General features: G+C 36.2%; 1 protein-coding gene across 1 annotated transcript; it reads left to right on the top strand.

Annotated features, from left to right (window-relative positions):
• Positions 1 to 10,026: 10,026 nt before the first annotated feature.
• On the top strand, positions 10,027 to 20,869 carry LOC106961758 (bestrophin-3). Its single transcript, XM_015055722.1, has 13 exons — positions 10,027 to 10,802; positions 11,864 to 11,958; positions 12,635 to 12,722; positions 13,234 to 13,379; positions 13,684 to 13,838; positions 15,007 to 15,084; positions 15,200 to 15,352; positions 15,950 to 16,030; positions 17,371 to 17,522; positions 17,634 to 17,724; positions 18,852 to 18,970; positions 19,041 to 19,301; positions 20,091 to 20,869. The coding sequence occupies exons 1-13, from the start codon at positions 10,651 to 10,653 to the stop codon at positions 20,455 to 20,457; spliced, it is 1,938 nt and encodes a 645-aa protein (XP_014911208.1). The 5' UTR covers positions 10,027 to 10,650; the 3' UTR covers positions 20,458 to 20,869.
• The last annotated feature ends 71 nt before the right edge of the window (positions 20,870 to 20,940 follow it).

Below are 20,940 nucleotides of genomic sequence, written 5' to 3'. Positions count from 1 at the left end.
TGGAGGATGGAGAAAAGAAGAGGAAGAGGAGGTGGAGTATCCGGAGACGTGGAGGGAGAGGAGAAGAAGAAGAAGTGGGAGAGGCAGGACGAGTGGAGGGCTGCTAGGTTCAGCCCACACACTGCCAGCATGACACACACTCTCTGTGGCTCTGCGAGTGTGTGTGTGTGTGTGTGTGTGTGCATGTGCACGTCGTCTCCCACTCCAATGCGTGGGTTAGAAAACACACCTCTCTCTTTCTCTCCCTCTTTTTTTTTTGCTGTAAGCTGGAGAGAGAGAGAGAGAAAAAGACAGAGGAAGGGGGAGAGGAGCGGAGGAGCGGCCCCGTCACCATGGCAACGGTGCAACCGGGATTCAGGTTCCAGCCAGCATCAGCATCAGCACCACAAACACTGGCGGCGGCGGCATCACCATCACAAACCTGATCTAAAGATTTATTCGTCCGAAACACAAAACGAAACGTTTCAGATTCAAAGATTCTTTCAGCTTCCACCAATCGGATCGCACGTGGCCGGAGTCACGTGACTCAGAGGTGTTTTCCACATGTCAACCTTCCCACACCCCCATCCTTTCTGCGCTGCAGTGATGAGGCGCCGTACTGTACAACGCCTCCATTCATGCCGCTGCCTGCAGCAACTACAGTGTTCAGACTGAAGGAGCAGAAATTCATCAAAAGTTCATCTATTCCAGAAACTCGGCTCAAAAATCAAGCTGGTACGTATATTTATTACACCTAATATAACACAAAATCTCAGAAAATCAGAATATCATTTAAAACCAATAAAAAAAGATTTTTAAGGCTGAAATGTTGCCTGAAAAAGTTAAGTGGAAGGAAAAAATATGGTAGAAAACGGATAAGAGGACACAGAGGACACAGAGATTCAGATCTATTTTCAAGGTAAGTTTTCAAACGCTCCACAGATTAGAAACAAAAACAACACAAAAGAACTGAAAAAAGGCTGTTTCAATTTGCCATTATATGATATATATATGTAATGATAATTATCGGTTATTAACTATTAAAAATGTCTTGTGAGAGTATTCTACAAAGTTTTATGTTTTGAGATGTTTCTCATAAACCCTAAACATCTGACTGGCCTGAGATCAAAACACTAATTTACCAAAAAAATTCCCCAATTTCAATAATCTTGTTTAATATATAAAATATAAAACGATCTAGAAGTCACTGAGCCACTAGGGACAATAAATATTAATAATCCAAACAAATCATGTGAAGTAAATAACCTTCCTGCTTAAATGTTAAAACACAAAATATACAAAGAAAGTTACAAAAAGAATTTCTAAAAATGTTGTTTCTCACTGCAGTTCTTTATAACCACTTCAACTAATTCATAATGCAGTAAAGCAGGAAATCCATCTTTAATGCTGGTTTAAATATCAAAAACATTTCCGTATTTTTACCAAAGGAATCTTTATTACTGCTTCACAGAAATCTATTTGGACTTTTAGAGCTGAACTGAAATCAGTTTAATAATTAATACAAATGTTTTGGTGCAGTAGCTAAGAAACGCAAAATATAACCTGAGTAAAAGTTAATGAGGTTTAGAGGCTGAAAAGCAAAACGCTGGACAGAATCTGACTACAGCTGACAGAGAGAAGGAAAGAAGGAAAACCAGACAGGCAAAAGAAAAACAAACTGAAAGAATGACAAAGAGAAACAAAAACAGAAACAACGAGAAAACAGATGGAAAATCAGAAAAAAAGAAAATCACAGAAAGACAGAAACAGAAAAAGTCAAAAGTAGAAAAAGACAGAAAGAAAAACAGACAAAAAACAGTCAAAGATCGAAAGAATGACCAACAAAAAGACAGAAATAACAGGTGTAAAAGCAGAGAGAAAGAAAGGAAGGCAGGAAAAAGAAAAAACAGAAAGAACAGGTAAAAAGAATAAAAAAAAGACTAAGAAAAACAGACAGAAAAACTAGCCGACAAATGTAAAGACAGAAAGAAAGGAAACCAGACAAAGAGAAAGAGAGAGAAATGGAAAGAAAGAATGGAGAAAAAAACCAGAGAAATAAAAACAGATGGAAAGACAAACAGAAAGAAAGAGACAGAAAACTGGACAGAAAGAACCGAGTTTAAATCAGTTTGTCTGTGATCAGATATCAGTGATAGATAATGTCTGATATCTGATCAGATGTTCAGACTGAAAGAGGTTCAATCATAACTTCTCTTAAACTCCATGTTGGTAAATGAGCCGTTTACTTTCTTTGCTGGCTGCTGTGATGCCTGTCTGAAATGACAGTTTCAGCACAAAGTGAGGGAAACAAACATCCACTCAGATGATCGCTCTGCTGCTGAGGGATCAGACGTGACTCATCAGCTAAACTGTAATCTTCAGCTTCCCTCCTCTACTTCTGCCGATACCGTTTGTAGATGAGAACGGACTTAAAATCTGCTTTTGGTGAATAAACAGCGGGAGCAGATGGAGTTTAAATGTTCTGAATGGGTTCGTCATCCGGTTACATAAGGACGCTCCGCAGCTTCTGCTGCTTCAGACTGCAGCATATTTCTGTGGGATAACATTCCCAATGTGTCAGATTAAAGACTTTATTAATGCAGCGAGCCGGCCAAAAACACAACGAGCCCATGGTCCAATCACAGCTCAGCGTGGAGTACAACCTGATGGCGTCATCAAGGAGGAGGAGCCTGTTTACTAGTCAATTTATCAATTATTATAAAGAAATATCACATTCTACAGATTTTCCTTTAACCACTTAAACTTTTTCACACAATATTTGAAATATATTAAATGATTATAGTTCATTTTTTTAAAATCAGAAAATTTTTAAAATTTCATTTTATTGTTTAAATGTACATAAATTGAACCAGATGAAGCTAAAACCAAGTCATATTTACAGAGAGGTGTTTTTATCTTAAATGTGAAATGTATATATATTTTATACAGTTTTCAATTACTGCTCTGAATATTTTAGTTTTTTGAGTCTGTATACTCCAGTCAATTAATTGATTAGTAAATTAGTTAACTATTTCAATAATCGATTTATTGCGTTTAATCCAATTAATTGTTTCAGCCCTAATGCAGATCAACACAAAGTAGTGCAGAAATGAAGAGGTGGGAAATTATGTGTAATTTTTAATACTTATGAAGATCTGAAAAGTGTGGTGTGCATTTTATAACCACCTCATGTTATAAGTTTATAACTCAGTTATCTTTGAACATCTAGAGTCAGAAAGTTTCATTTCTTCTCTGCAACAGACTGTAGGGAATGCAAGGTGGATTTACAGTAAAGGAGACTGGGTACAAATGCAAGCCGCACTTCTGAGATTTTCATTTCTAAATAAAAATTGACAACTGTGTACTATAAGTTTTATTTCACAGTTATCCACTACTTTGTGTTGGTGAATAACAAGAAATCTCAAAATAAAATAAAATAAAATGTTGTAATGTAGAAAGGCTGACGGGGTGTGAAACCTTCTGGCTTTTTATACACGAACATTCAGTTTTTTCCAGTTGAAACTTTTTCCACTGTGTAGGATGGAAAGCTTTGACGATTGTGGAATTACAGCGCCCCCTGTTGGATTGAAGGTTATCGAACAATAAAATTTAGTCAATTTAGATCGAGATTAATCCAAAAACCTACACAGATTTTAGTTTGCGTTCACTTTCATACAAAAATGCCCATTAAAAGCTTCACTTTTAATTACATTTAACCAGATAGTTTTTCAATCTAATTCATTTATTGCAGTTCTAGTTTGACTCTGCATCACTTGTTCATAATTGTATGGCACAACAACAAATCCCCAGCAGGAAGGAGATCATTTTAAATTTCTATTCAGTAGAAATCAAACTGAATATTTATAAACATGACACAAACTGGAAAAAAATCCAGAATGAATCCAGAAACGTTTATTTAGAAAAAGAAACCCCGACATTATCTGAATGTTTCCTCCTAATTTTTACAGATCATCACACACAAAACTAACATTTTACTGAAACTCTTAGCTACTTTGTTCACTGTAATCTGGTTACAATGTAACTGTAATGCTTTAAGCCTCTTTCTGTCCCTGCAGAATCAGGTCCATGTACGCTCCGGTCACCAGATGGTCCTCTGAGACGCCCAGCTGCTCCATCAACTCCACGGCCACCTGTGAAACAGGAAGCAAAGCAGGTTTTCATCCTCTGGAAACAGGAAGTGTTGCAGCAAAAATGTGCTGAGATGCATCTAATATTTATTTTAAAAAATCTAAATCTCATGCTGAAGATGATTCTGCATGAACAGCAGGAAAGAGAAATAAAAGCAAGACAAATATCTGAACACATTCCTACAAAAGTAGGAATAATTAAATATTTTAGATATCCAAACCCACTTAAATCTTTTATACATTAGAAATATATTAAAATATGCATTAAAAAATTACATTTTACAGCATAAAATGCAATGAAATATGTGAATGGTTGCTCATTTGTAGAAAAAGATGCATGAAAAGCTCGACCTTTTCTGTTTGACTTAACATCTATACAGTGTAGAGCTGATCGATTAATTAATTGATTAATAATTGGATAGCAAAAGGTGATTAATTTAAGATTTTTTTCAGAATTTGAACCAAGTAACAAGTAACTTTTTAGCAAGATACAGAAGCTTGTTTTGAGTGAATTATTCCTTAATATTGATGAAAAAGCTCTAGTTTCATTGTCAGATTATTTCACTTAAAACATGGGAAAAAATGTCTTGTTATAAGTAAAATAATCTGAAAATGTTTAGGTAATTATTTACTGAAAACAAGCTCATATTTTTTGGTGAAAAGTTGCTTTTAAGTTAGGTTTTAATTATTTAAAGTGATCTAAGATATTTGCACTAAAACTAGACCAAAAATACTTGGTAAGATTTTGTGTTTTTCAAAGTTCTTGAAACCTCTTTGCTTTTATAAATGTTGGGTTACTTTAATAAAGAGAAATAATCTCTGCTTCTCCCTGATTGTCATCATGAGCTCAATACTCATCCTGCTACATTTTACTTTATTAAATATGAATTCATTTACTGACATGTTTTCTAATTTCTTTTTAAACAAGAATGTAAAAACATCTAAAAATGGCTCCAAATGTAAAAACCCAGATGTTTTGCTCCATTTACCTGCTGTCCTTCATCGACGCTCTGCTGCGGCCGCATCACCACCTGATGAACAGACACATTCCTCCATCAGCAGGTTCACAGTCCAGTGGCTTTGGTCGATCTGCACACCTGTCTGAGCCGCACCTGTTCATCTCTGACGCACAGCGTAGTCACTCAGCACCTCCTTTCCCTGTCGCTGCTATAGTTACCGTGGAAACGCTCGCAACGCTTCGATGACAAAAGGTTTTTCTGATCCAGTAGCAAAATGAGTAGAGTACGCAAAAATTGTACTCAAGTAAGAGAAGCGCAACTTCAGCATATTTTTACTCAAGTAAACAAAAAAAGACTCAAGGAAGAGTAAAAAAAAGTATTTGGTAAAAAGTATTGAATAACTGATCAAATTATCAATCATTTAATATTTAAAAATTACATCATCAGATGGACCAAAATACAAAATTAAGTGGAAATTTTAGTATTTTAAGGAGAACAGTGATAATTCATTTAAGCAACAAAAAATAAAATCAAAAAAATAATTTTTTTGTAAAAAAAATAATTTTTTTACAAATCACTTTGTTTCAGGAAAAAACTTATAAAACTAAAAAACTGCAGGTGTGTGTCTGTGTCTGGTGAATTTCATGTTAAAACATGTTTTTCATTCAGTGGGTAGAAAAACCAGTAATTTTACTCAAGTATAAGTATCATCATAATAAAATTACTCAAGTAAAAGTGAAAGTACAGCGTAGTAAAAATAATCCTAAAATAAAATTTTTAAAAAATTACAAGTAAATGTAACTAGTTACTACCGAACTCCGTTCAGTAGTTTGATTCTTGCAGCTTGAAAACTGATTGGACGGTTTAACTGAGTCAGTGTGTTTCAAATCAGCAGTGTGTGTGTGTGTGTGTGTGTGTGTGTGCGCGCGCGCGTGCGCGCGCTGACCTCCAGCTCCATGAAGTGTCCCAGTCCCTCCACTGTGTCCAGGTGGACTCTTGTCTGGCCAATCAGGAATAGCCGCCGCTCCTTCCGGACTTCACCTTTAACCCCGAGCGCGTCCGACAGCACAACCTGCAGTCGCACATCGTTACTACCGCCATCAACATCTCCATGTTTACCCTGTAAGTGGGCGGAGCTTCACCTTCAGGCCCGGCGGGTCGCTGGTTGGGCTGATGGAGTAGCGAGACAGTTTGGGTCCATCGGTGTCTGGACGCTCGTAGAAGATCAGCTGACCCGATCCGTTCTGAAACAAACAGAAACTCAACGTTTTTCTCTTTGCACTGCAAAAACAAAATCTGGCCAAGTATTTTTGGTCTTGCAGAACTAACTTGCAAGTAGCTTTTTAGCTTGTTTTAACTAAATAATTCCTTAATATTCATGAAAATGTACTAGTTCCACTTCTGATATTTTTGCCACGTTATAAGTGAAATGTATTTTCTTACCATTTTATTGCTTTTAAAATACAGTCAAGATCCACAAAATTAGGCTTTTGACAAAAAAATCTCAAAGTTAAAAATGATTTCTACAAAATACTGACAAAAAATATTAAAATGTTAAATTAGTAATTGCTTAATCATTCACTACTTTGAAGTCACAGAGAGGTCCAGTCAACACTGGTCTATAAATCTTGCCTAATTTATAGACCAAAAATACTTGAAATAATATAACTCTTTAATATCATTAAGAAATTACTGACTTAAAACAAGCTCTTATCTTGCTGGAAAGTTAATTGTAAGTTACTTTTGTCTTATTTCACGTTGACCAAGATATTTGCACTAGAAACCAAACCAAACACAGTCAGATTTTGTGGTTTTGCAGTGTACAGAGCTGCATTTCAGTATTGGTCTGTAATTTCCTCTCATTTTTCTTCTAAACTGGTTCAAAATCAGTCTGAAACCAGTCTGGGTGCACTGCACAGATAGACAGAATTTTACTGAGCTATTCTTGTTCTGCTCGTACCATGAAGTCCCGCAGCTTCAGTCGTCCTCGGCTGCAGTTGAAGAAAGTATCGTGCTGGCGTATTATCGTGCCCTCTGATTGGCTGAGCTGGACGGCCATCTTGGCGAACTCCTCGGGGTCGCTCACTTTGGCCTTGATCTCCACATTGGACGGCATGGCTCTATTGAGCATGAGCAGAACAGACAGAAAATGAAACCTCAGACTGATGCTTATTGCTAACCTGATTCAGAAACGCATCAGTTAATTTTATCTTCGTTCAGGAGTTTGTAACTTAAAAACAATTATTCCATATTTCTCAGATGGAAGGATAAGAAGCAATTATTTTATCTTACAACCTGTTGAGCAAATATTCATTAATAATTCATTTAGTGGAGAAAACCAAGCTATTATTGACATTTCAGAAATCTATACAAAACAAAAAACAACTAATATTTGAGTCCGCAGTAATTACAAAACAACTGTATTGTGTCTAAACAAATATCAACCAAAATCAGGTCAGTAAGGGTAACAACTCCAGGCATTTCTGTCTTTCCTTTATGGGTTTGTTTTAAAATGTAGATTTTCTTGGTTTTAAACACATTTTCTGAGACCGAAACATCTTAAACTGTTTGTTAATGATTTTTTTCCCCTCTCTCAATAGTATTCCAAAAAAATAAAGAATATTTTTAAAAGTAGCTAATTTAAGTAAAATTTAGTTGTAATAGAAAAGGAAGAAGTGTAAATGCTACCATCTGCTGGTCTTGAATAAGATTAGGTTGCCACTTATTTACAGTTTTCTTTGACATCTGATTTTCTGATTCTGATACAGCAAAATGTTCAGTTTTGTCTTTCAACACAAGAAAAAAATTGCTCAAGGTAGTAAAATACAGATCAAAGAATCAAGGAGTGTTTCAGTTTTGATGCATTAACAAAAAAGAAAAAAATAATTATAGCATTGGTCAGCTAATTGTGGATCAAAGAAAAATTGACCATTTTTCTTGTCTATTGATTGGTTCATTCTCTATCATTTTAACCTATTGATTCTGAAGCAATAACTAAGCAAAAATAAGATGCAGAAGTAATGTCAAATTTATTTACATACATTTGGAGACCATTTTAAGTAAATATCAAACTGCCCTTGCCTTTTGTGACGTCACTCAAACAACTGTAAATCCCACTATTGTTCTACCACATCTAGTTTGTGTTTTATTTAATTCTGACCAGAATTACTTCGTAACTCAACATATTTTTTTCCACTGTAAGTGCATGTAAATTTGGTCTTTTTCCAAGTTTATTTCTCATTTAACTGAGCTTCTAATTACAAGTCTGTAATTTGTTTCATATAGTTTTAACCTGAAAAATAAAATGTTAAAGCTAAAGTCAATAATTATACATTTATAATTTTAAGTAACTAATCTAACAATAGATTTATTCATCTATCGCACAGGTAGCAGATGAAATGAGAACGCCAGATTTTCTCACTAAAATACAGCTAAACGTCGAATTTAAAACAAAGATGGCGACCTAACGGTTAGTTTGACGAAGTTATAAAAGGACAGAGAGCACAAAAAGGTTAAATAAACGATGACTTAATGAAAAAGATAGTTTGTTTAAAGGTTTTATTCACGTTTAGCGTTCCTACCTGCATGTGCTTCCGCAGCTGCTTTTTAGCGTCTAATCAATGCTTGATTTTTACCGCGGGATGCTGCCTCCTCCGGCTCGGAGCGGCGGCGCAGACCTGAGATCAGCTCCCTGAGAAACGGAAGGCAGAGACGAGGCTTCAGAGACGAGACCAAACTGACCGGAGAACAGCGCTGAGCAATGACTCCAAATGCGTCTATCTGCGTCACTTCCTGCAACGGATCGAGTAAAGATAAAACATAATAAGATGTCTCACTACGCAAATATTTGCAACTCCTTCAAAAATAAAGTGATCAAATTAGACTTATTAGTTTGGTGTATAAAGTTAATTATTTTGATTTTATTTGATGTTATACAGTTGTTGATACAGATTTTAATCATATTTGTCTCCATCACAATTAACTAATCCTCTTTATTCCATATTATAGTAGGTCTTTTTGTCATCTTTGTAAAATAATATTTTGAAAACTGCTCTTTGAATTTATGTAGCTACTCATTGTCTAATATTAAATTTAGTTTGATGATCTGGAACATGATGTTGTGGCAATATATGTGAATGGACACATTTTTTTAGGCACTGTAACAATAAATACTCAAAAATCATAGATATAATGGAAAAACTTTATATTTTTCATCCCTCATTCTAGAAAGTGAAACTCATCTATTAAATACTGCAAACTTATGGGACACAATGAACTATCTTATAATTAACTATAATTTGAATATTATTTTGCTATAGTCTATTCATATAAAGTTGAGTGAAAGGGAAAAAGTGTGGTCAAGTCCAAAGTCAACAGTCATCCTTATGTAATATTTACATGTCGGGTTTTTTGTTTTTTTTTGTTGTTGTTTTTTTTAGAAATTGAATTTTGAATTTCTGAGGTGTATTTACAGAAACATTACTCTGTTTCAAACTGTCCCAGTCTCTGCTCTTTGGGACCAGAGGTGTTTTTTGTTGTTTTGCTCCTCATTGTAACATGATCTGTGAAGCCTTTCTAACATTCGCTGGGCTAATGCGTCATCAGACATCTTTGCGACCTTTCACCTTTGTTCAACAATTTCCCTGTCAGTTTCATTTCTTTACTTCTAAAACCAAACCAGAGAACGAGGGCCACTGGAAAAAATAATAGAAATCTGACTTTTTTTCCTCAGAATTTAAACTTTTTGTCTCTGAATTCTGACCTTTTTTCCCTCTCAGAATTATTTTTTCTCAGAATTGACTTCCTTGCAGTATTCTTTTTATTCTCAATATTCTGATTTTTTTTCTCAGAATTTTGTTCTTTTTTTTTCAGAATTTTATTTTCTCAGAATTTTGACTTTTTTCCTCAGAATTCTTAGCTTTGATCTCAGAAGATTAAAGTCAGAATTTTAAGAAAAAAATCAGAATTCTTGTTTTTCTGGAGCCTAAGCTTCTTCCATACAGAGCTGTAACAAGTGCCAGAAGATAAAACGCAGACAGCTGCTGTTCTTCAAATAACCACTAGATGATGGTAAAAAAAATGTACATTTAAAACATCAGGTTTTAAATATTTGATTAAATATTTCCCTTTCGTAGCTTAAGTAAAGCCACTGCCTCTAACCAGCTGCTTTCATCTATTTTCTGCCACTGACTGTGATTCTGTTTTTGCACGTTTACCTCCACAGCTGTCTATGCCAACACACACTGCTGAAACATGACCACATTTAGCCCAGCGGCTCATCAATATAACCCACAGTGTGTGTGTTTGTGTGTGTATGTGCTCCCTTGCATTACTGGGCAACTGGACAACATCATGATGAAGAGAAACAGGAGCGAGAGAGAAGGGGTTGGGTTGGAGCTAAAACAAATCTGCACAGCAGCCTGATGGAAAGCAGCTCTGAAACGGAACTGAAGATGATTGTTTGGATTAATTTTGCTGCAGCAGTCTCAAGTAAACAGAAGATAAAAGTCATGAGAAGCTAGTGGGAGCATCAAAGCCCTGTGGATTCAGGTTGCCGTCCCAGGATGACCGTCACTTATTCCAGTAAAGTAGCCAACGCCACCTTCCTGAGTTTCCACCGGCTGCTGCTGCGCTGGAAGGGGAGCATCTACAAGCTGCTGTACCGGGAGTTCATCCTATTTGCTCTGCTCTACACCGTCCTCAGCCTCGTTTACAGGTCACACACACCAAAAACTAATTACACACTTTAAAAAGACGAAATAAACTCTCATAAAAGCATAAAAGTAATATTGTGTTTGCATTGTAGCTGTGTCCTTGTTTAATAAGCTTTAGTTAGGGTCCAAAGTCTCTGTCAGGTTTATTTTGTCGGTCAGATGCTGAAATGTAAGGAAATCTAGAAAAGTATGAAAATTTCTTGATCCCGAGAAATATCTAGATCATCCTCTGCTGATTGGCTGCAGTATCTCATAAGCCCCGCCCATTCCGCGTTCAAATATTTTACGAAAGACCTAAACAAATTATCAAAAAAGTACTCGTATTCATGAAACCGGTTTAAATTTCTTCATGTCACAATTTGAGTTTTCAAAGATTTTAAACAATTTTCTGAAAAGTGTGGCATGCATTTGTATTGATGAATTATTACAAAGATTTTAACACATTAAAAATCATAATTAATGCAATTAGTTGTTGTTTTTTGAATATACAAAAAGTTCAGGAACTTTTGTATTCATACGTTTCTGGTACGTCAGTAAATCTGTCGCACAAGTGATATCCGCAAACAGCCGCTGCACTTTGGGCTCATTTTTGCTTCTAAAATCGATCTGATTGGATGCTCAAAAGAACTATTGTTGTGTTCAAGTTGTGCTGACAGAAGTTAGCCTATTAGTGAAGCTATTCAGGCCTAAAATAGCATCTCAATGCTACACATGTAGCAGCAGCACTGACGTCCCCAATGCTAATATTAGCATCCACATTTCTAAAGACGTTCCATGAAAGTTCAGAGGTTCATAAGACACTTCGCACCAATCTGATGGCTAACGATAACAGGTTAAACTTATTACATGTATTTCATCTTGAGCACAGCTCATTTTATTAGGAAGTGAGAACTTACAAAAAAAGAGTTTCTCTACAATAAATCATATAGTTTGCTAAATTACCGAAGGAAAACTGGCAGCACAAACACCCTGCAACAAAACCGTCTTCCTTTGTCTCAGTTATTGTTGTTAATTCAACAAATGTTTCTGTTTTTATCCTGATGGCGTCTTCTCCGTCCTGCAGACTCGTCCTCTCAGAGCAGCAGAAGAGATTATTTGAGAAACTTTCCATTTACTGCGACAGATACGCCGAGCAGATCCCCGTCACCTTCGTCCTGGGTATATTTTTGCTTCCCAAAATCAATTTTATAGGGAGTTTTATTAATATAATATACTATATATGTTTATAATGTTTGCATTTTCCATCCAGATAGCACTTTTAAAATAAATTATTTCTTCTTTCTTTCTAAATATTGGCAATTACGAGCTATATTTTTGGCTTTCTATGGGTTTTTATGTCCTTCTTTATTAATTTGGTCATTGTTATTTTTGTATATGTGGATTAAATGGGGAAGTTAGTAACATCTTGAGTAAATTTTAAGCCGGTAAGACTATTAGAAATATTTCTGCTCAAATACGGACATCTTGTTCCAAAAGAATGAAAAAATGGGGACACAATCTGAAATTTATCAGCATGTTTTGTGCTTCCAGAGATGGCAGAGCCAAGCAGAGACTGATGGGTTTTTGGTTGCCTCATTAGCAGAGTACTAATGGAAACAGATCATTAAAGAACACAGAAAACTAAAAGCAGGATGAGTTTTCCTCGTTTTTATCCAAACTCATTCACTCTGGCACTGTGGATACAACATGGATGCTTTAGTCAAAATAAGTACTTAGGTGGTTGCTACAAATTAATAAAAACATGATTAGTATTCTTCCTACTCTAAAAAAAATTGAAAATGTGTTCTAATTTTGAGACAGGATGAAGAATCTGAGTAATCTTTGTATTTTTTAGGTTTTTATGTCACTTTGGTGGTAAATCGTTGGTGGAATCAGTTCGTTAATCTTCCTTGGACAGACAGACTGATGTTCCTCATCTCCAGGTAAGTAAGGCTGCGCTCACACCAACCATGTTCAGTCCACTTTAATAAAAGTCCAGTTAGTTTGTCTATGAATCTGGTTCATTTGGGGAGGTGTGAATGAAAAATTTAACCAAAAAAGCTAATTCTGGTCTGTTTACAAGCCTCGGTCTGGTTCAGTTGAAGTGAACTCTGGTTAGCAACATTTTGAGTAAATTTTAAGTAAGTAAGACTTAAAATTTGGTTCAAATGCATGCATTGCAAATTTTGTCTGGACAAATACAACCAAAACAAACACGAGAAACCAGCACTAGTGGGAGAAATGGCTCCTGGTTTTTTACCAAAAACAGAAGAGAAATCCTCCAACTGCTAAAATCTGACGCCACTCGTTTTTTTGTATACATTTTGTGTAGAAGGACGTTGTGCTCAGTGTCTTCAGAGGTTTTTGAATTGTTTTCTTCAGTGGTTCTTAGCGCTGCGCCCCCACATGGCAGTTATCTCACTTCATTGTGTTTGTTTTCTCTGCTTCCTTTAGTTGTGTTCAGGGTAAAGATGAATACGGACGCCTTCTCCGCCGGACGTTGGTACGCTACGTCAACCTGACATCGCTGCTCATCTTCCGCTCCGTCAGTACGGCCGTCTGCAAGCGATTCCCAACCATCGATCATGTGGTTGAGGCAGGTGAGAGGCGATTTGTTTGGATTATTAATGTCTGAGTCCAAACTCAAAGTGGTGAATGACAGATGCAGGGTTGCATCTTTCCTGGTTCTGTCTGTCCCTGAAGAGGCATTTGAGATCGGCTATTTAATGGCTAGTTAGAGCAGGACTGTGAGCAACAGACTCCACAAGATAAAGAAAATTCAAATAAGTCTGTTGATTTTATAATAATTAAGTTTCGAATCAGAGGTTGATTCTCTTTTCAAGTTTAACCAAAACATCAATCTCCAAAGGAGAAAGTCTTATTAATGCGTCCTTTCATTGGCAGGTTTCATGACTCCTGAGGAGAGGAAGGTGTTTGAGAACGTCCGTTCTCCTCACCTGAAGTACTGGATACCTGTTGTCTGGTTCTCCAATCTGGCATCTAAAGCCCGGCAGGAAGGACGCATCCAAGACAGCATCGACCTGCAGAATATTCTGAACGTGAGATGAACTCTCTGTCAGAGTGTCGGTTGAGCTTTTGATAACTTTTAATCTCCAACACTTTACAGGCATATTCACGTAAATATTTATATATAAAGCCAATAGCTCAAAATCCCAAAGAGTTTGTTAAAGTTTGACATATATAAAAAGTGAGAAACATCCAAAAATGACCATTTGGTCCAAAATGGCCGACTTCCTGTTGGGTTTAGGGCCTATCTTTTCAGAGGATTCTGCCAATGTACCAAATATCAGCTCTCTATCTCACGTTAGGGGCGCTGTAGAGCCTTTTAGCTATGTCCATTTTTAATTCTACTAAGTTATTAAAATTTCACTCGGGACAAATTTGGACAAAACTTTATGAGTTTATACTTTATACTTTTAAACTTCTAGAATGTAACTTCTTTTCTGTCAAGAATAATATTAAGAAACATTTGTATTAAAATAGGTTTTTGCTGCATGTTCTTCATAATAATAATAATGCTAAATATAATCAATAATTATTTAAATAATTACTTCATGTCTTTTGATCCAATTATTAGTGTGATTTGCAAAAGTAAAACTAGAAAACAGAAATTAATTTACATCTGTGTAAGAGAATCATTCTTGCTAAATCTGCAAGAAACCACTGAGCCCAGAACAAATACAGATCCATAAAGAAATAATTGGTATAAAGTATTTAATTGTAAACCTTATAATCTCATAAACTTGCTAAATTCCTTTATAATTCAGCTAAAGCTATAAATAAGTGGCTCGAACATGTTACCAAAAAGCTTCTTTTCACTAATGTCTGAAATCATAAGAAATAAAGTGCTTATAAATAATAATTTTCCAATTTGCGCAAATTTACTCTACAAAACGTACCAGCATGTAGAATTAAATGTTCATAAGTTCTTCGTTTTAAACCAGATATTAATGATTTACCTGGATTTTAAAAACTGTTTCCAAAATGTAATTTGAAAACATTATTTTTGAGATAAAAAGCTCTACTGCAATCACAAACCCATTTATATCCCACTTAGTGACCACAGAAACCAGAAATGTGGGTATAATATGACACTGGGTTTGCTCCAGAGGGACGGATGACGCCGTTTTTCCATTTAGTGTATCAGCTTACAGAAATCTGAGGTCTGTAGCTGGTGACAAACAGCTGCTTCCTGTCTGTGCTCAGGAGATGAATCTGTTCAGGACGTGGTGTGCGACTCTTTTTGGCTATGACTGGGTCGGCGTTCCGCTGGTTTATACGCAGGTCAGTCCTGAAAAACGGATGCAGCTCGTGTAATCTCATCAGGGGTAATCACTGTAACCAAATCAGAGCTCTGGGTGGGATGCACTGTTTGTGAAATCCGTCTTTCTGTCTTCAGGTCGTCACTCTTGCTGTCTACACCTTCTTCTTTGCTTGTCTAATTGGTCGGCAGTTCCTCGACCCTACTCAGGGTCACCCCGGCCACGACCTCGACCTTTACATCCCCATCTTCACCCTGCTGCAGTTTTTTTTCTACTGTGGTTGGCTTAAGGTTTGATAACAATTCCTTAACAACAGGTGGTAAAAATAACCTTGAATCTGTGAATGTAAAGTAAGTGAAAAGTTTTAAAACTAAGAAAAGATAATTAAAATATGCTAGATTTGCTAATCATGCTAAGAAGCTAGTTAGGGTTAGCGCAAAAATTAGTGCGCTAAACCTAAAACACTAATTGTAAACATTTCTTCTAAAATCATATTTAAGAAAGCTAATGCTAAAGTGCAAAATTAAATGCACGTGTCCTCAACAGGCTCAAATTTTTCATTACACACCTACCCAAGTTGTTTTCGCTTCATAAAGTTAGCTTAGCTTACAGCGTATTAGTGTAATTGTGCCCACTACTACTGTACATTAATCTGCACAATAATGTAAAGCTGTGGTGTTGAGATTTTTTGCAAATGTCACAAAGAAGTTTAAATGACCAGATGCTACGGCCTGGTTCTAGGCTTTCATACCTATTTTAAAGTAAATAGATTAAAAAAGAGATGGAACTAGCCTTGATCTGTTGGTTTTCAGCACCAGAGAAGCCAGAAAACAACAAGAAAAAGTTTGTTATAAGTCTGAAATCAAGTGATATTTGTATTTTCTCAGGTAGCAGAGCAACTGATTAACCCATTTGGAGAAGATGATGATGACTTCGAGGCCAACTGGATCATTGACAGAAACCTTCAGGTCAGCAATTTAAAAAAATATTAATAATCTCTTATTTCCTGCCCAGTAGGTGGCGGCATTTGTCTTTATTTTACTAACAATGTCGGAAACTCGACTACAAGCAGGCTTAATAAGCTAGTGATGTCGGTGGATTATTATGGGATGTTAACGGCTCAGAACAATACGTTTATGTTAGCTATAGCTTTATAATGATGACCACATTAATGTTTCCCCAATTTATCCCTGTATTAAATTACTTTGGCTCATTTAAAAACAAAATAAGCCTGACTTACCTCCGACGATTTCTCGCTGCTAAGCTAGCGGCTACGTTACAAGGACACTTCCTGCTAAGAATATCAAAATAAAAGCGCTTCCAGTTCAGTTCATTCAGATTCATTTACGATCTTGAAAAATTTGTCTCGTTCATTATGTTGTAATTTGTACCTTAAATTTGAAGATTTGGCTATTTAGAACTGAGAACACAAAATCTGGATTTTACCGAAATACCGAAATTCAAAATTAATTAACCAAATTTTTTTATTATTCAGCATAAATGCACATTTTTATGGGTGAATCTCAAATCTGACCAGTTAACCTTTAGCAGTTTTTTTAGGTAAATAAGTTATTAAAACAGGAAAACAAAAATTTTCAAGAAATATTAAACTGTATTTATTAAATGTTAATGCAGTAATATAGGCCTTAGGACAAATGGTAGCTTTTTATTGCTAACTAAGGAGCTAAAGTGTTATAAAGTTTGTTAAACAGAACAAAAAGTAAAACTGAAAAATTATTTTGAAACTGCAAAAAAAAGTTTGAAACTAAAACATAAAAGTTTTGTAACTGAACAAAATACTGAAAATAAAGATCTGAATCTGGAAAAAAAAAAGGATATGACATTTAAAAAAATGTTCAAAACTAATTTTCAGACTCAAGTTTTATTTCAGTTTCAATTTTTGTCTTTATGGCCCCAATTTAGCTCCATAGAAACCTACTCTCAACATTGTCTACAAGACTTAAGTAGGAGTTACTTTCCAACTATCCCAGTTTAAAGTTTGAAAATATACCAGAACTAATCAGTTTTGGACACAATATTTAAATGAACTCTAAACTAAAAATACACAATAATAGCTACATATAACCCGTGTTTACAAAGTTATCAAAATAAATTAGATTACTTGGCATTGTCTCTGGATGTTTTTTTTTAACAGAAACATTTTTTCTGAAATTAATTTTAGAAACTAAACAGAGTTTTATTTAATCTGAAACATGAAAAAATATGTGCATTTGTGAATAATCTAAACTTCCTGAAAAGGAGGAAAGCTTCTGGTTCAGCGTTGGTTGTGGCTCACCTGTTCCTCCAGGTGTCTCTGCTGGCGGTGGACGAGATGCACATGAACCTTCCTCACATGACCAAAGACGTTTACTGGAACGACAGCGACGCTCGTCCGCCGTACACTCTGGCTGCTGCAGACTACTGCATCCCCTCGTTCCTAGGATCCACCACCGACATGGGGTCAAACTTACCAACATAATCCTTCATTCATTATGGTTATACATTGATTTGGAGAATAAGTGAGATTATTTCCATCATTTTTAGTAAAGTTTATGTGCATGATTTTTGCAGACTTTCTGACATCCTGCAGCTTGACGAATGTGAGATTTCAGACAGTCGACCACAGCAGCAGGAGCCTCTGCTGACTCGACGGCAAGAGTCGGTAAAGCTACACCTTATATTTTATAATATTTTGCATCTTTTTAATTATTTTACCCTAATATTAGGAGTGTAGAGCATATATAAGAACAGGAATGTCACAAAATGTGTATTTTAAGCTTTAATGGGAAAAAAAAACAAACTACAAAAAGAAAAAAGACAAAAGAAAATACAATCTTTTCAAATTTAATTTCCGCTGAGGAATAAATTAGGACAGCCTGACATTTATACCTAATTAAATATGATAAATAAAATGAAAAATATTAAGGTTTATTTTATGATTCTTTACGGATTTAAAAAGGCCTTCAAATAATTTTAAAGCAGCCAGAAAATAGTCAAGAGTCTCAATATCTGTTTATGATAGCAGACCTTTGTAGGTAGAGAAGAAATGTGTAAATTTATGGCAAAAAAGAAAAATATTCCAAATTAAAAAAAAAAAAAGTTGAGCTCCAAAAAGTAAAAAATTTCTAGAAAATACCATAAAAATTTATGTCTAAATTCAGAAGTTTTCAAGAAAAAAGATGGAAATTTCTGAGTTTCAAAGTCAAAAATGTTTGAAACTGAAATGTTCAAAAATTCGATTTCCCATGATCTATAAAAAAAAATTCTGAGGTTAATCTCAAAATTTCAGGGTTTTTTTCAGTTATTTTGGTGGAAATTTACTCTAAGCCCTAATTCGCTGTCGAAAGTTATCTAGGCGGCTTATTCTTAATTAGGACAACATTATCACACACAAAGTAAAAATCTTCTTACAACAGCAAATACTGGCTTCAACACAAAGTATTTGCCTTTAAATAACCAGGTTTTCTGTATCAGCTTTCAAGCACCGATAACTTTTACTCAAAACAAGATTTTGATGGACCTGGAATAATTTACACAACAATCTAACTACTTTTTTGTTGTTGTTTACTTAAAACACCAATGCTTTATTGTTAAGCAGGTAAAATAACTTCTTTTTTGGTTCTAAAGTCCTTTTGACTCAACAATTTTGGTCCAAAAAGTTTTAATACCCCTGATCTATGCTTGTGCTGCCCTTGCCTACCAAGTTGCCAGTTCAGTGGTGGGGATCACTTCCTGTTGAGACTTGTGGGAACTGAATAATTTCATGTGATTGCTGTTTGGTGTTTTCAGGTTCTGGGTCGAGTCCGACGCTTGCTCAGTGTTCAGGAACCTCCTGACCTCCGACATCCTCGACCCGTCTTCAAGCGGCACAGCAGTGACGCAACCAGCAGCTTCTTCCTGGACTTCAGGTATCAGCGCCTTTTCAGAAATATTCTGATGTTTTTCATGGTTTTAATTTTTCTGGTAAAACTCTGTCAGGGGGAACGCAGGTTCGGCGGACATGGTTCCACCCTGTTCCTTAGCCATCCCTCCATCGTCTCTGGACACCCTGTCCACCTTAAGGGAGGTCAACAGCAACCCGCCGTCACCTGAGAGTTCATCCTCCGTTGTTTTCCCGCGGCTGGTTGTCAGCCCACCATTGTTCTCTGATGCCTGTCACAATGGGGAGTCTTTTGGGAAACATCAGAACGGTCTGGATCACTCCCCAACTGAGGAACAACCAAACGTAGAAACTACAAGGTGACCGTTGATTCGGCTGCTGTAGAAGCCTTCTGGTTTCACATTTTAGCGTTTCAGATCCACAAGAATCTAAAGAGGTTACCCAAACCAACTTGGCCCAATGAGGAGAAGCAATTGCTCACCTCGTTAAATCAAGAATTGATTGCATCTAATTTCACCAAAGTCTGGCTAAACAAGAAAATCACATGAATACAACATGAAGTAGGCGAAAAGATTTTAAAAATAACCGCATCACGCCCTCCTCCAAAGAAATCCTAAAACAGGTCAGATGGTTGACATCTGTCTGAAGTGGAAGCCTTTACGAAATCCTTCAGACTTTAGAGAACCACAGTAACCGAGTTTTCATTGACAACATAATTGCACAATTTGATTTTTTGAAAATACATTTGCTTAATGGAAACACTACAAATTTGAAAAAAACTAGTTTTTCCATAACAAGTTTTAAGAATGTTTTTTGGCTGTATTATAACTGGTTTATTTCACAAAACTGCAATTGGAACAACTTTTTACAGCAACTGTAATCAAGTAAAAATAGCTTTACTTCAACATATTTTTACTCAAGTAAAAGTAATAAGTAGCCATCCAAGAAACTGATGACCCAGATCATTTAATATTTAAAAATTACATAATCAAATGGACCAAAAATATAAATTAAGTGGATATTTTGGTATATTAAGGACAAAAATGACTAATTAATATAAGTAACACAAAATAACTAAATCAGGCAAAAGAAACATTTTTTAAATCAGTTTTTCAATATATTATTGCTCCAACTCGTTCTATTTTCAGTATTTCTAGGACCGATTCCATTTGTTGTTCCCCAACTCAACTTGGACCGAAGGAGTTCCGCTGGACGACAGTCACCATGAAGAACCGGCCGCCAACCAGGCCGCGGGGCCGGCAGTTCTCCCTGCAGTTCTCCCGGCAGAGCTCCAAGGCGTCGATCCGCAGCCTGCCGAGTCCCAAAGGGCTGGGGCGCCGGAGAAGAGGCCTGGGTCGGCATCAGTCCCGCAGATCGCCCAGTCCGACCGCCAACACGCTCCAACTGCCGGAACCGGATTACGACGGCGAGTTCCAGGGAACAGCTGGAAACGAGGACAATGAGGAGGAAACGGACCTGAACGACGAGCTCAAAGACGCAAAATCCCAGCCGTAAAGTTTGGATTAGAACAGAGAAAATTGATTTTTTTTTTTTCTTAATTCTGATCTCATTAGGAGAATTTGAGGAAAGGAAGAGTAATAAAATACAAGAGATGGCAGTAGTGCAACACTGATGGATGCAAACTGCCGTCAAAAACTGAAGAAGAAGAAGAAAACGGAGGCAGCTGGATTCTGGTTGTTTGAGGCACTAAACGTGGTTTTGGTCCAAATCCTGAGCTAAAATCACAGACCTGGCAACTTCCAACGATTTATTTCAGTCAGGAGTTTGGGTTTGGTTAGCCACAGTTTTATGTTCGAGGTGGATCTACTGGATCTACCAGTTTTCCGAATTGGGTCTTGATGGGTACAACGGGGCACTGGGGCCAATTTAGGTAGAAAAGAAAGGAGTACATTTCCACCAAAAAAAATTTTTTTTTAGAAAAATTTAATTTCAAACTCAGAAAATCCTGATTTTTCTAGAAAGTTTCTGAGATTAATC

The sequence above is a fragment of the Poecilia latipinna genome, unplaced genomic scaffold, assembly GCF_001443285.1.
Source record: "Poecilia latipinna isolate Pla-1442-1.1 unplaced genomic scaffold, P_latipinna-1.0 Scaffold1333, whole genome shotgun sequence".
Classification (NCBI taxonomy): Eukaryota; Metazoa; Chordata; class Actinopteri; order Cyprinodontiformes; family Poeciliidae; genus Poecilia; species Poecilia latipinna.
Note: the sequence above shows the minus strand (reverse complement) of the source record. Positions and strands in the feature narration are given on the sequence as shown.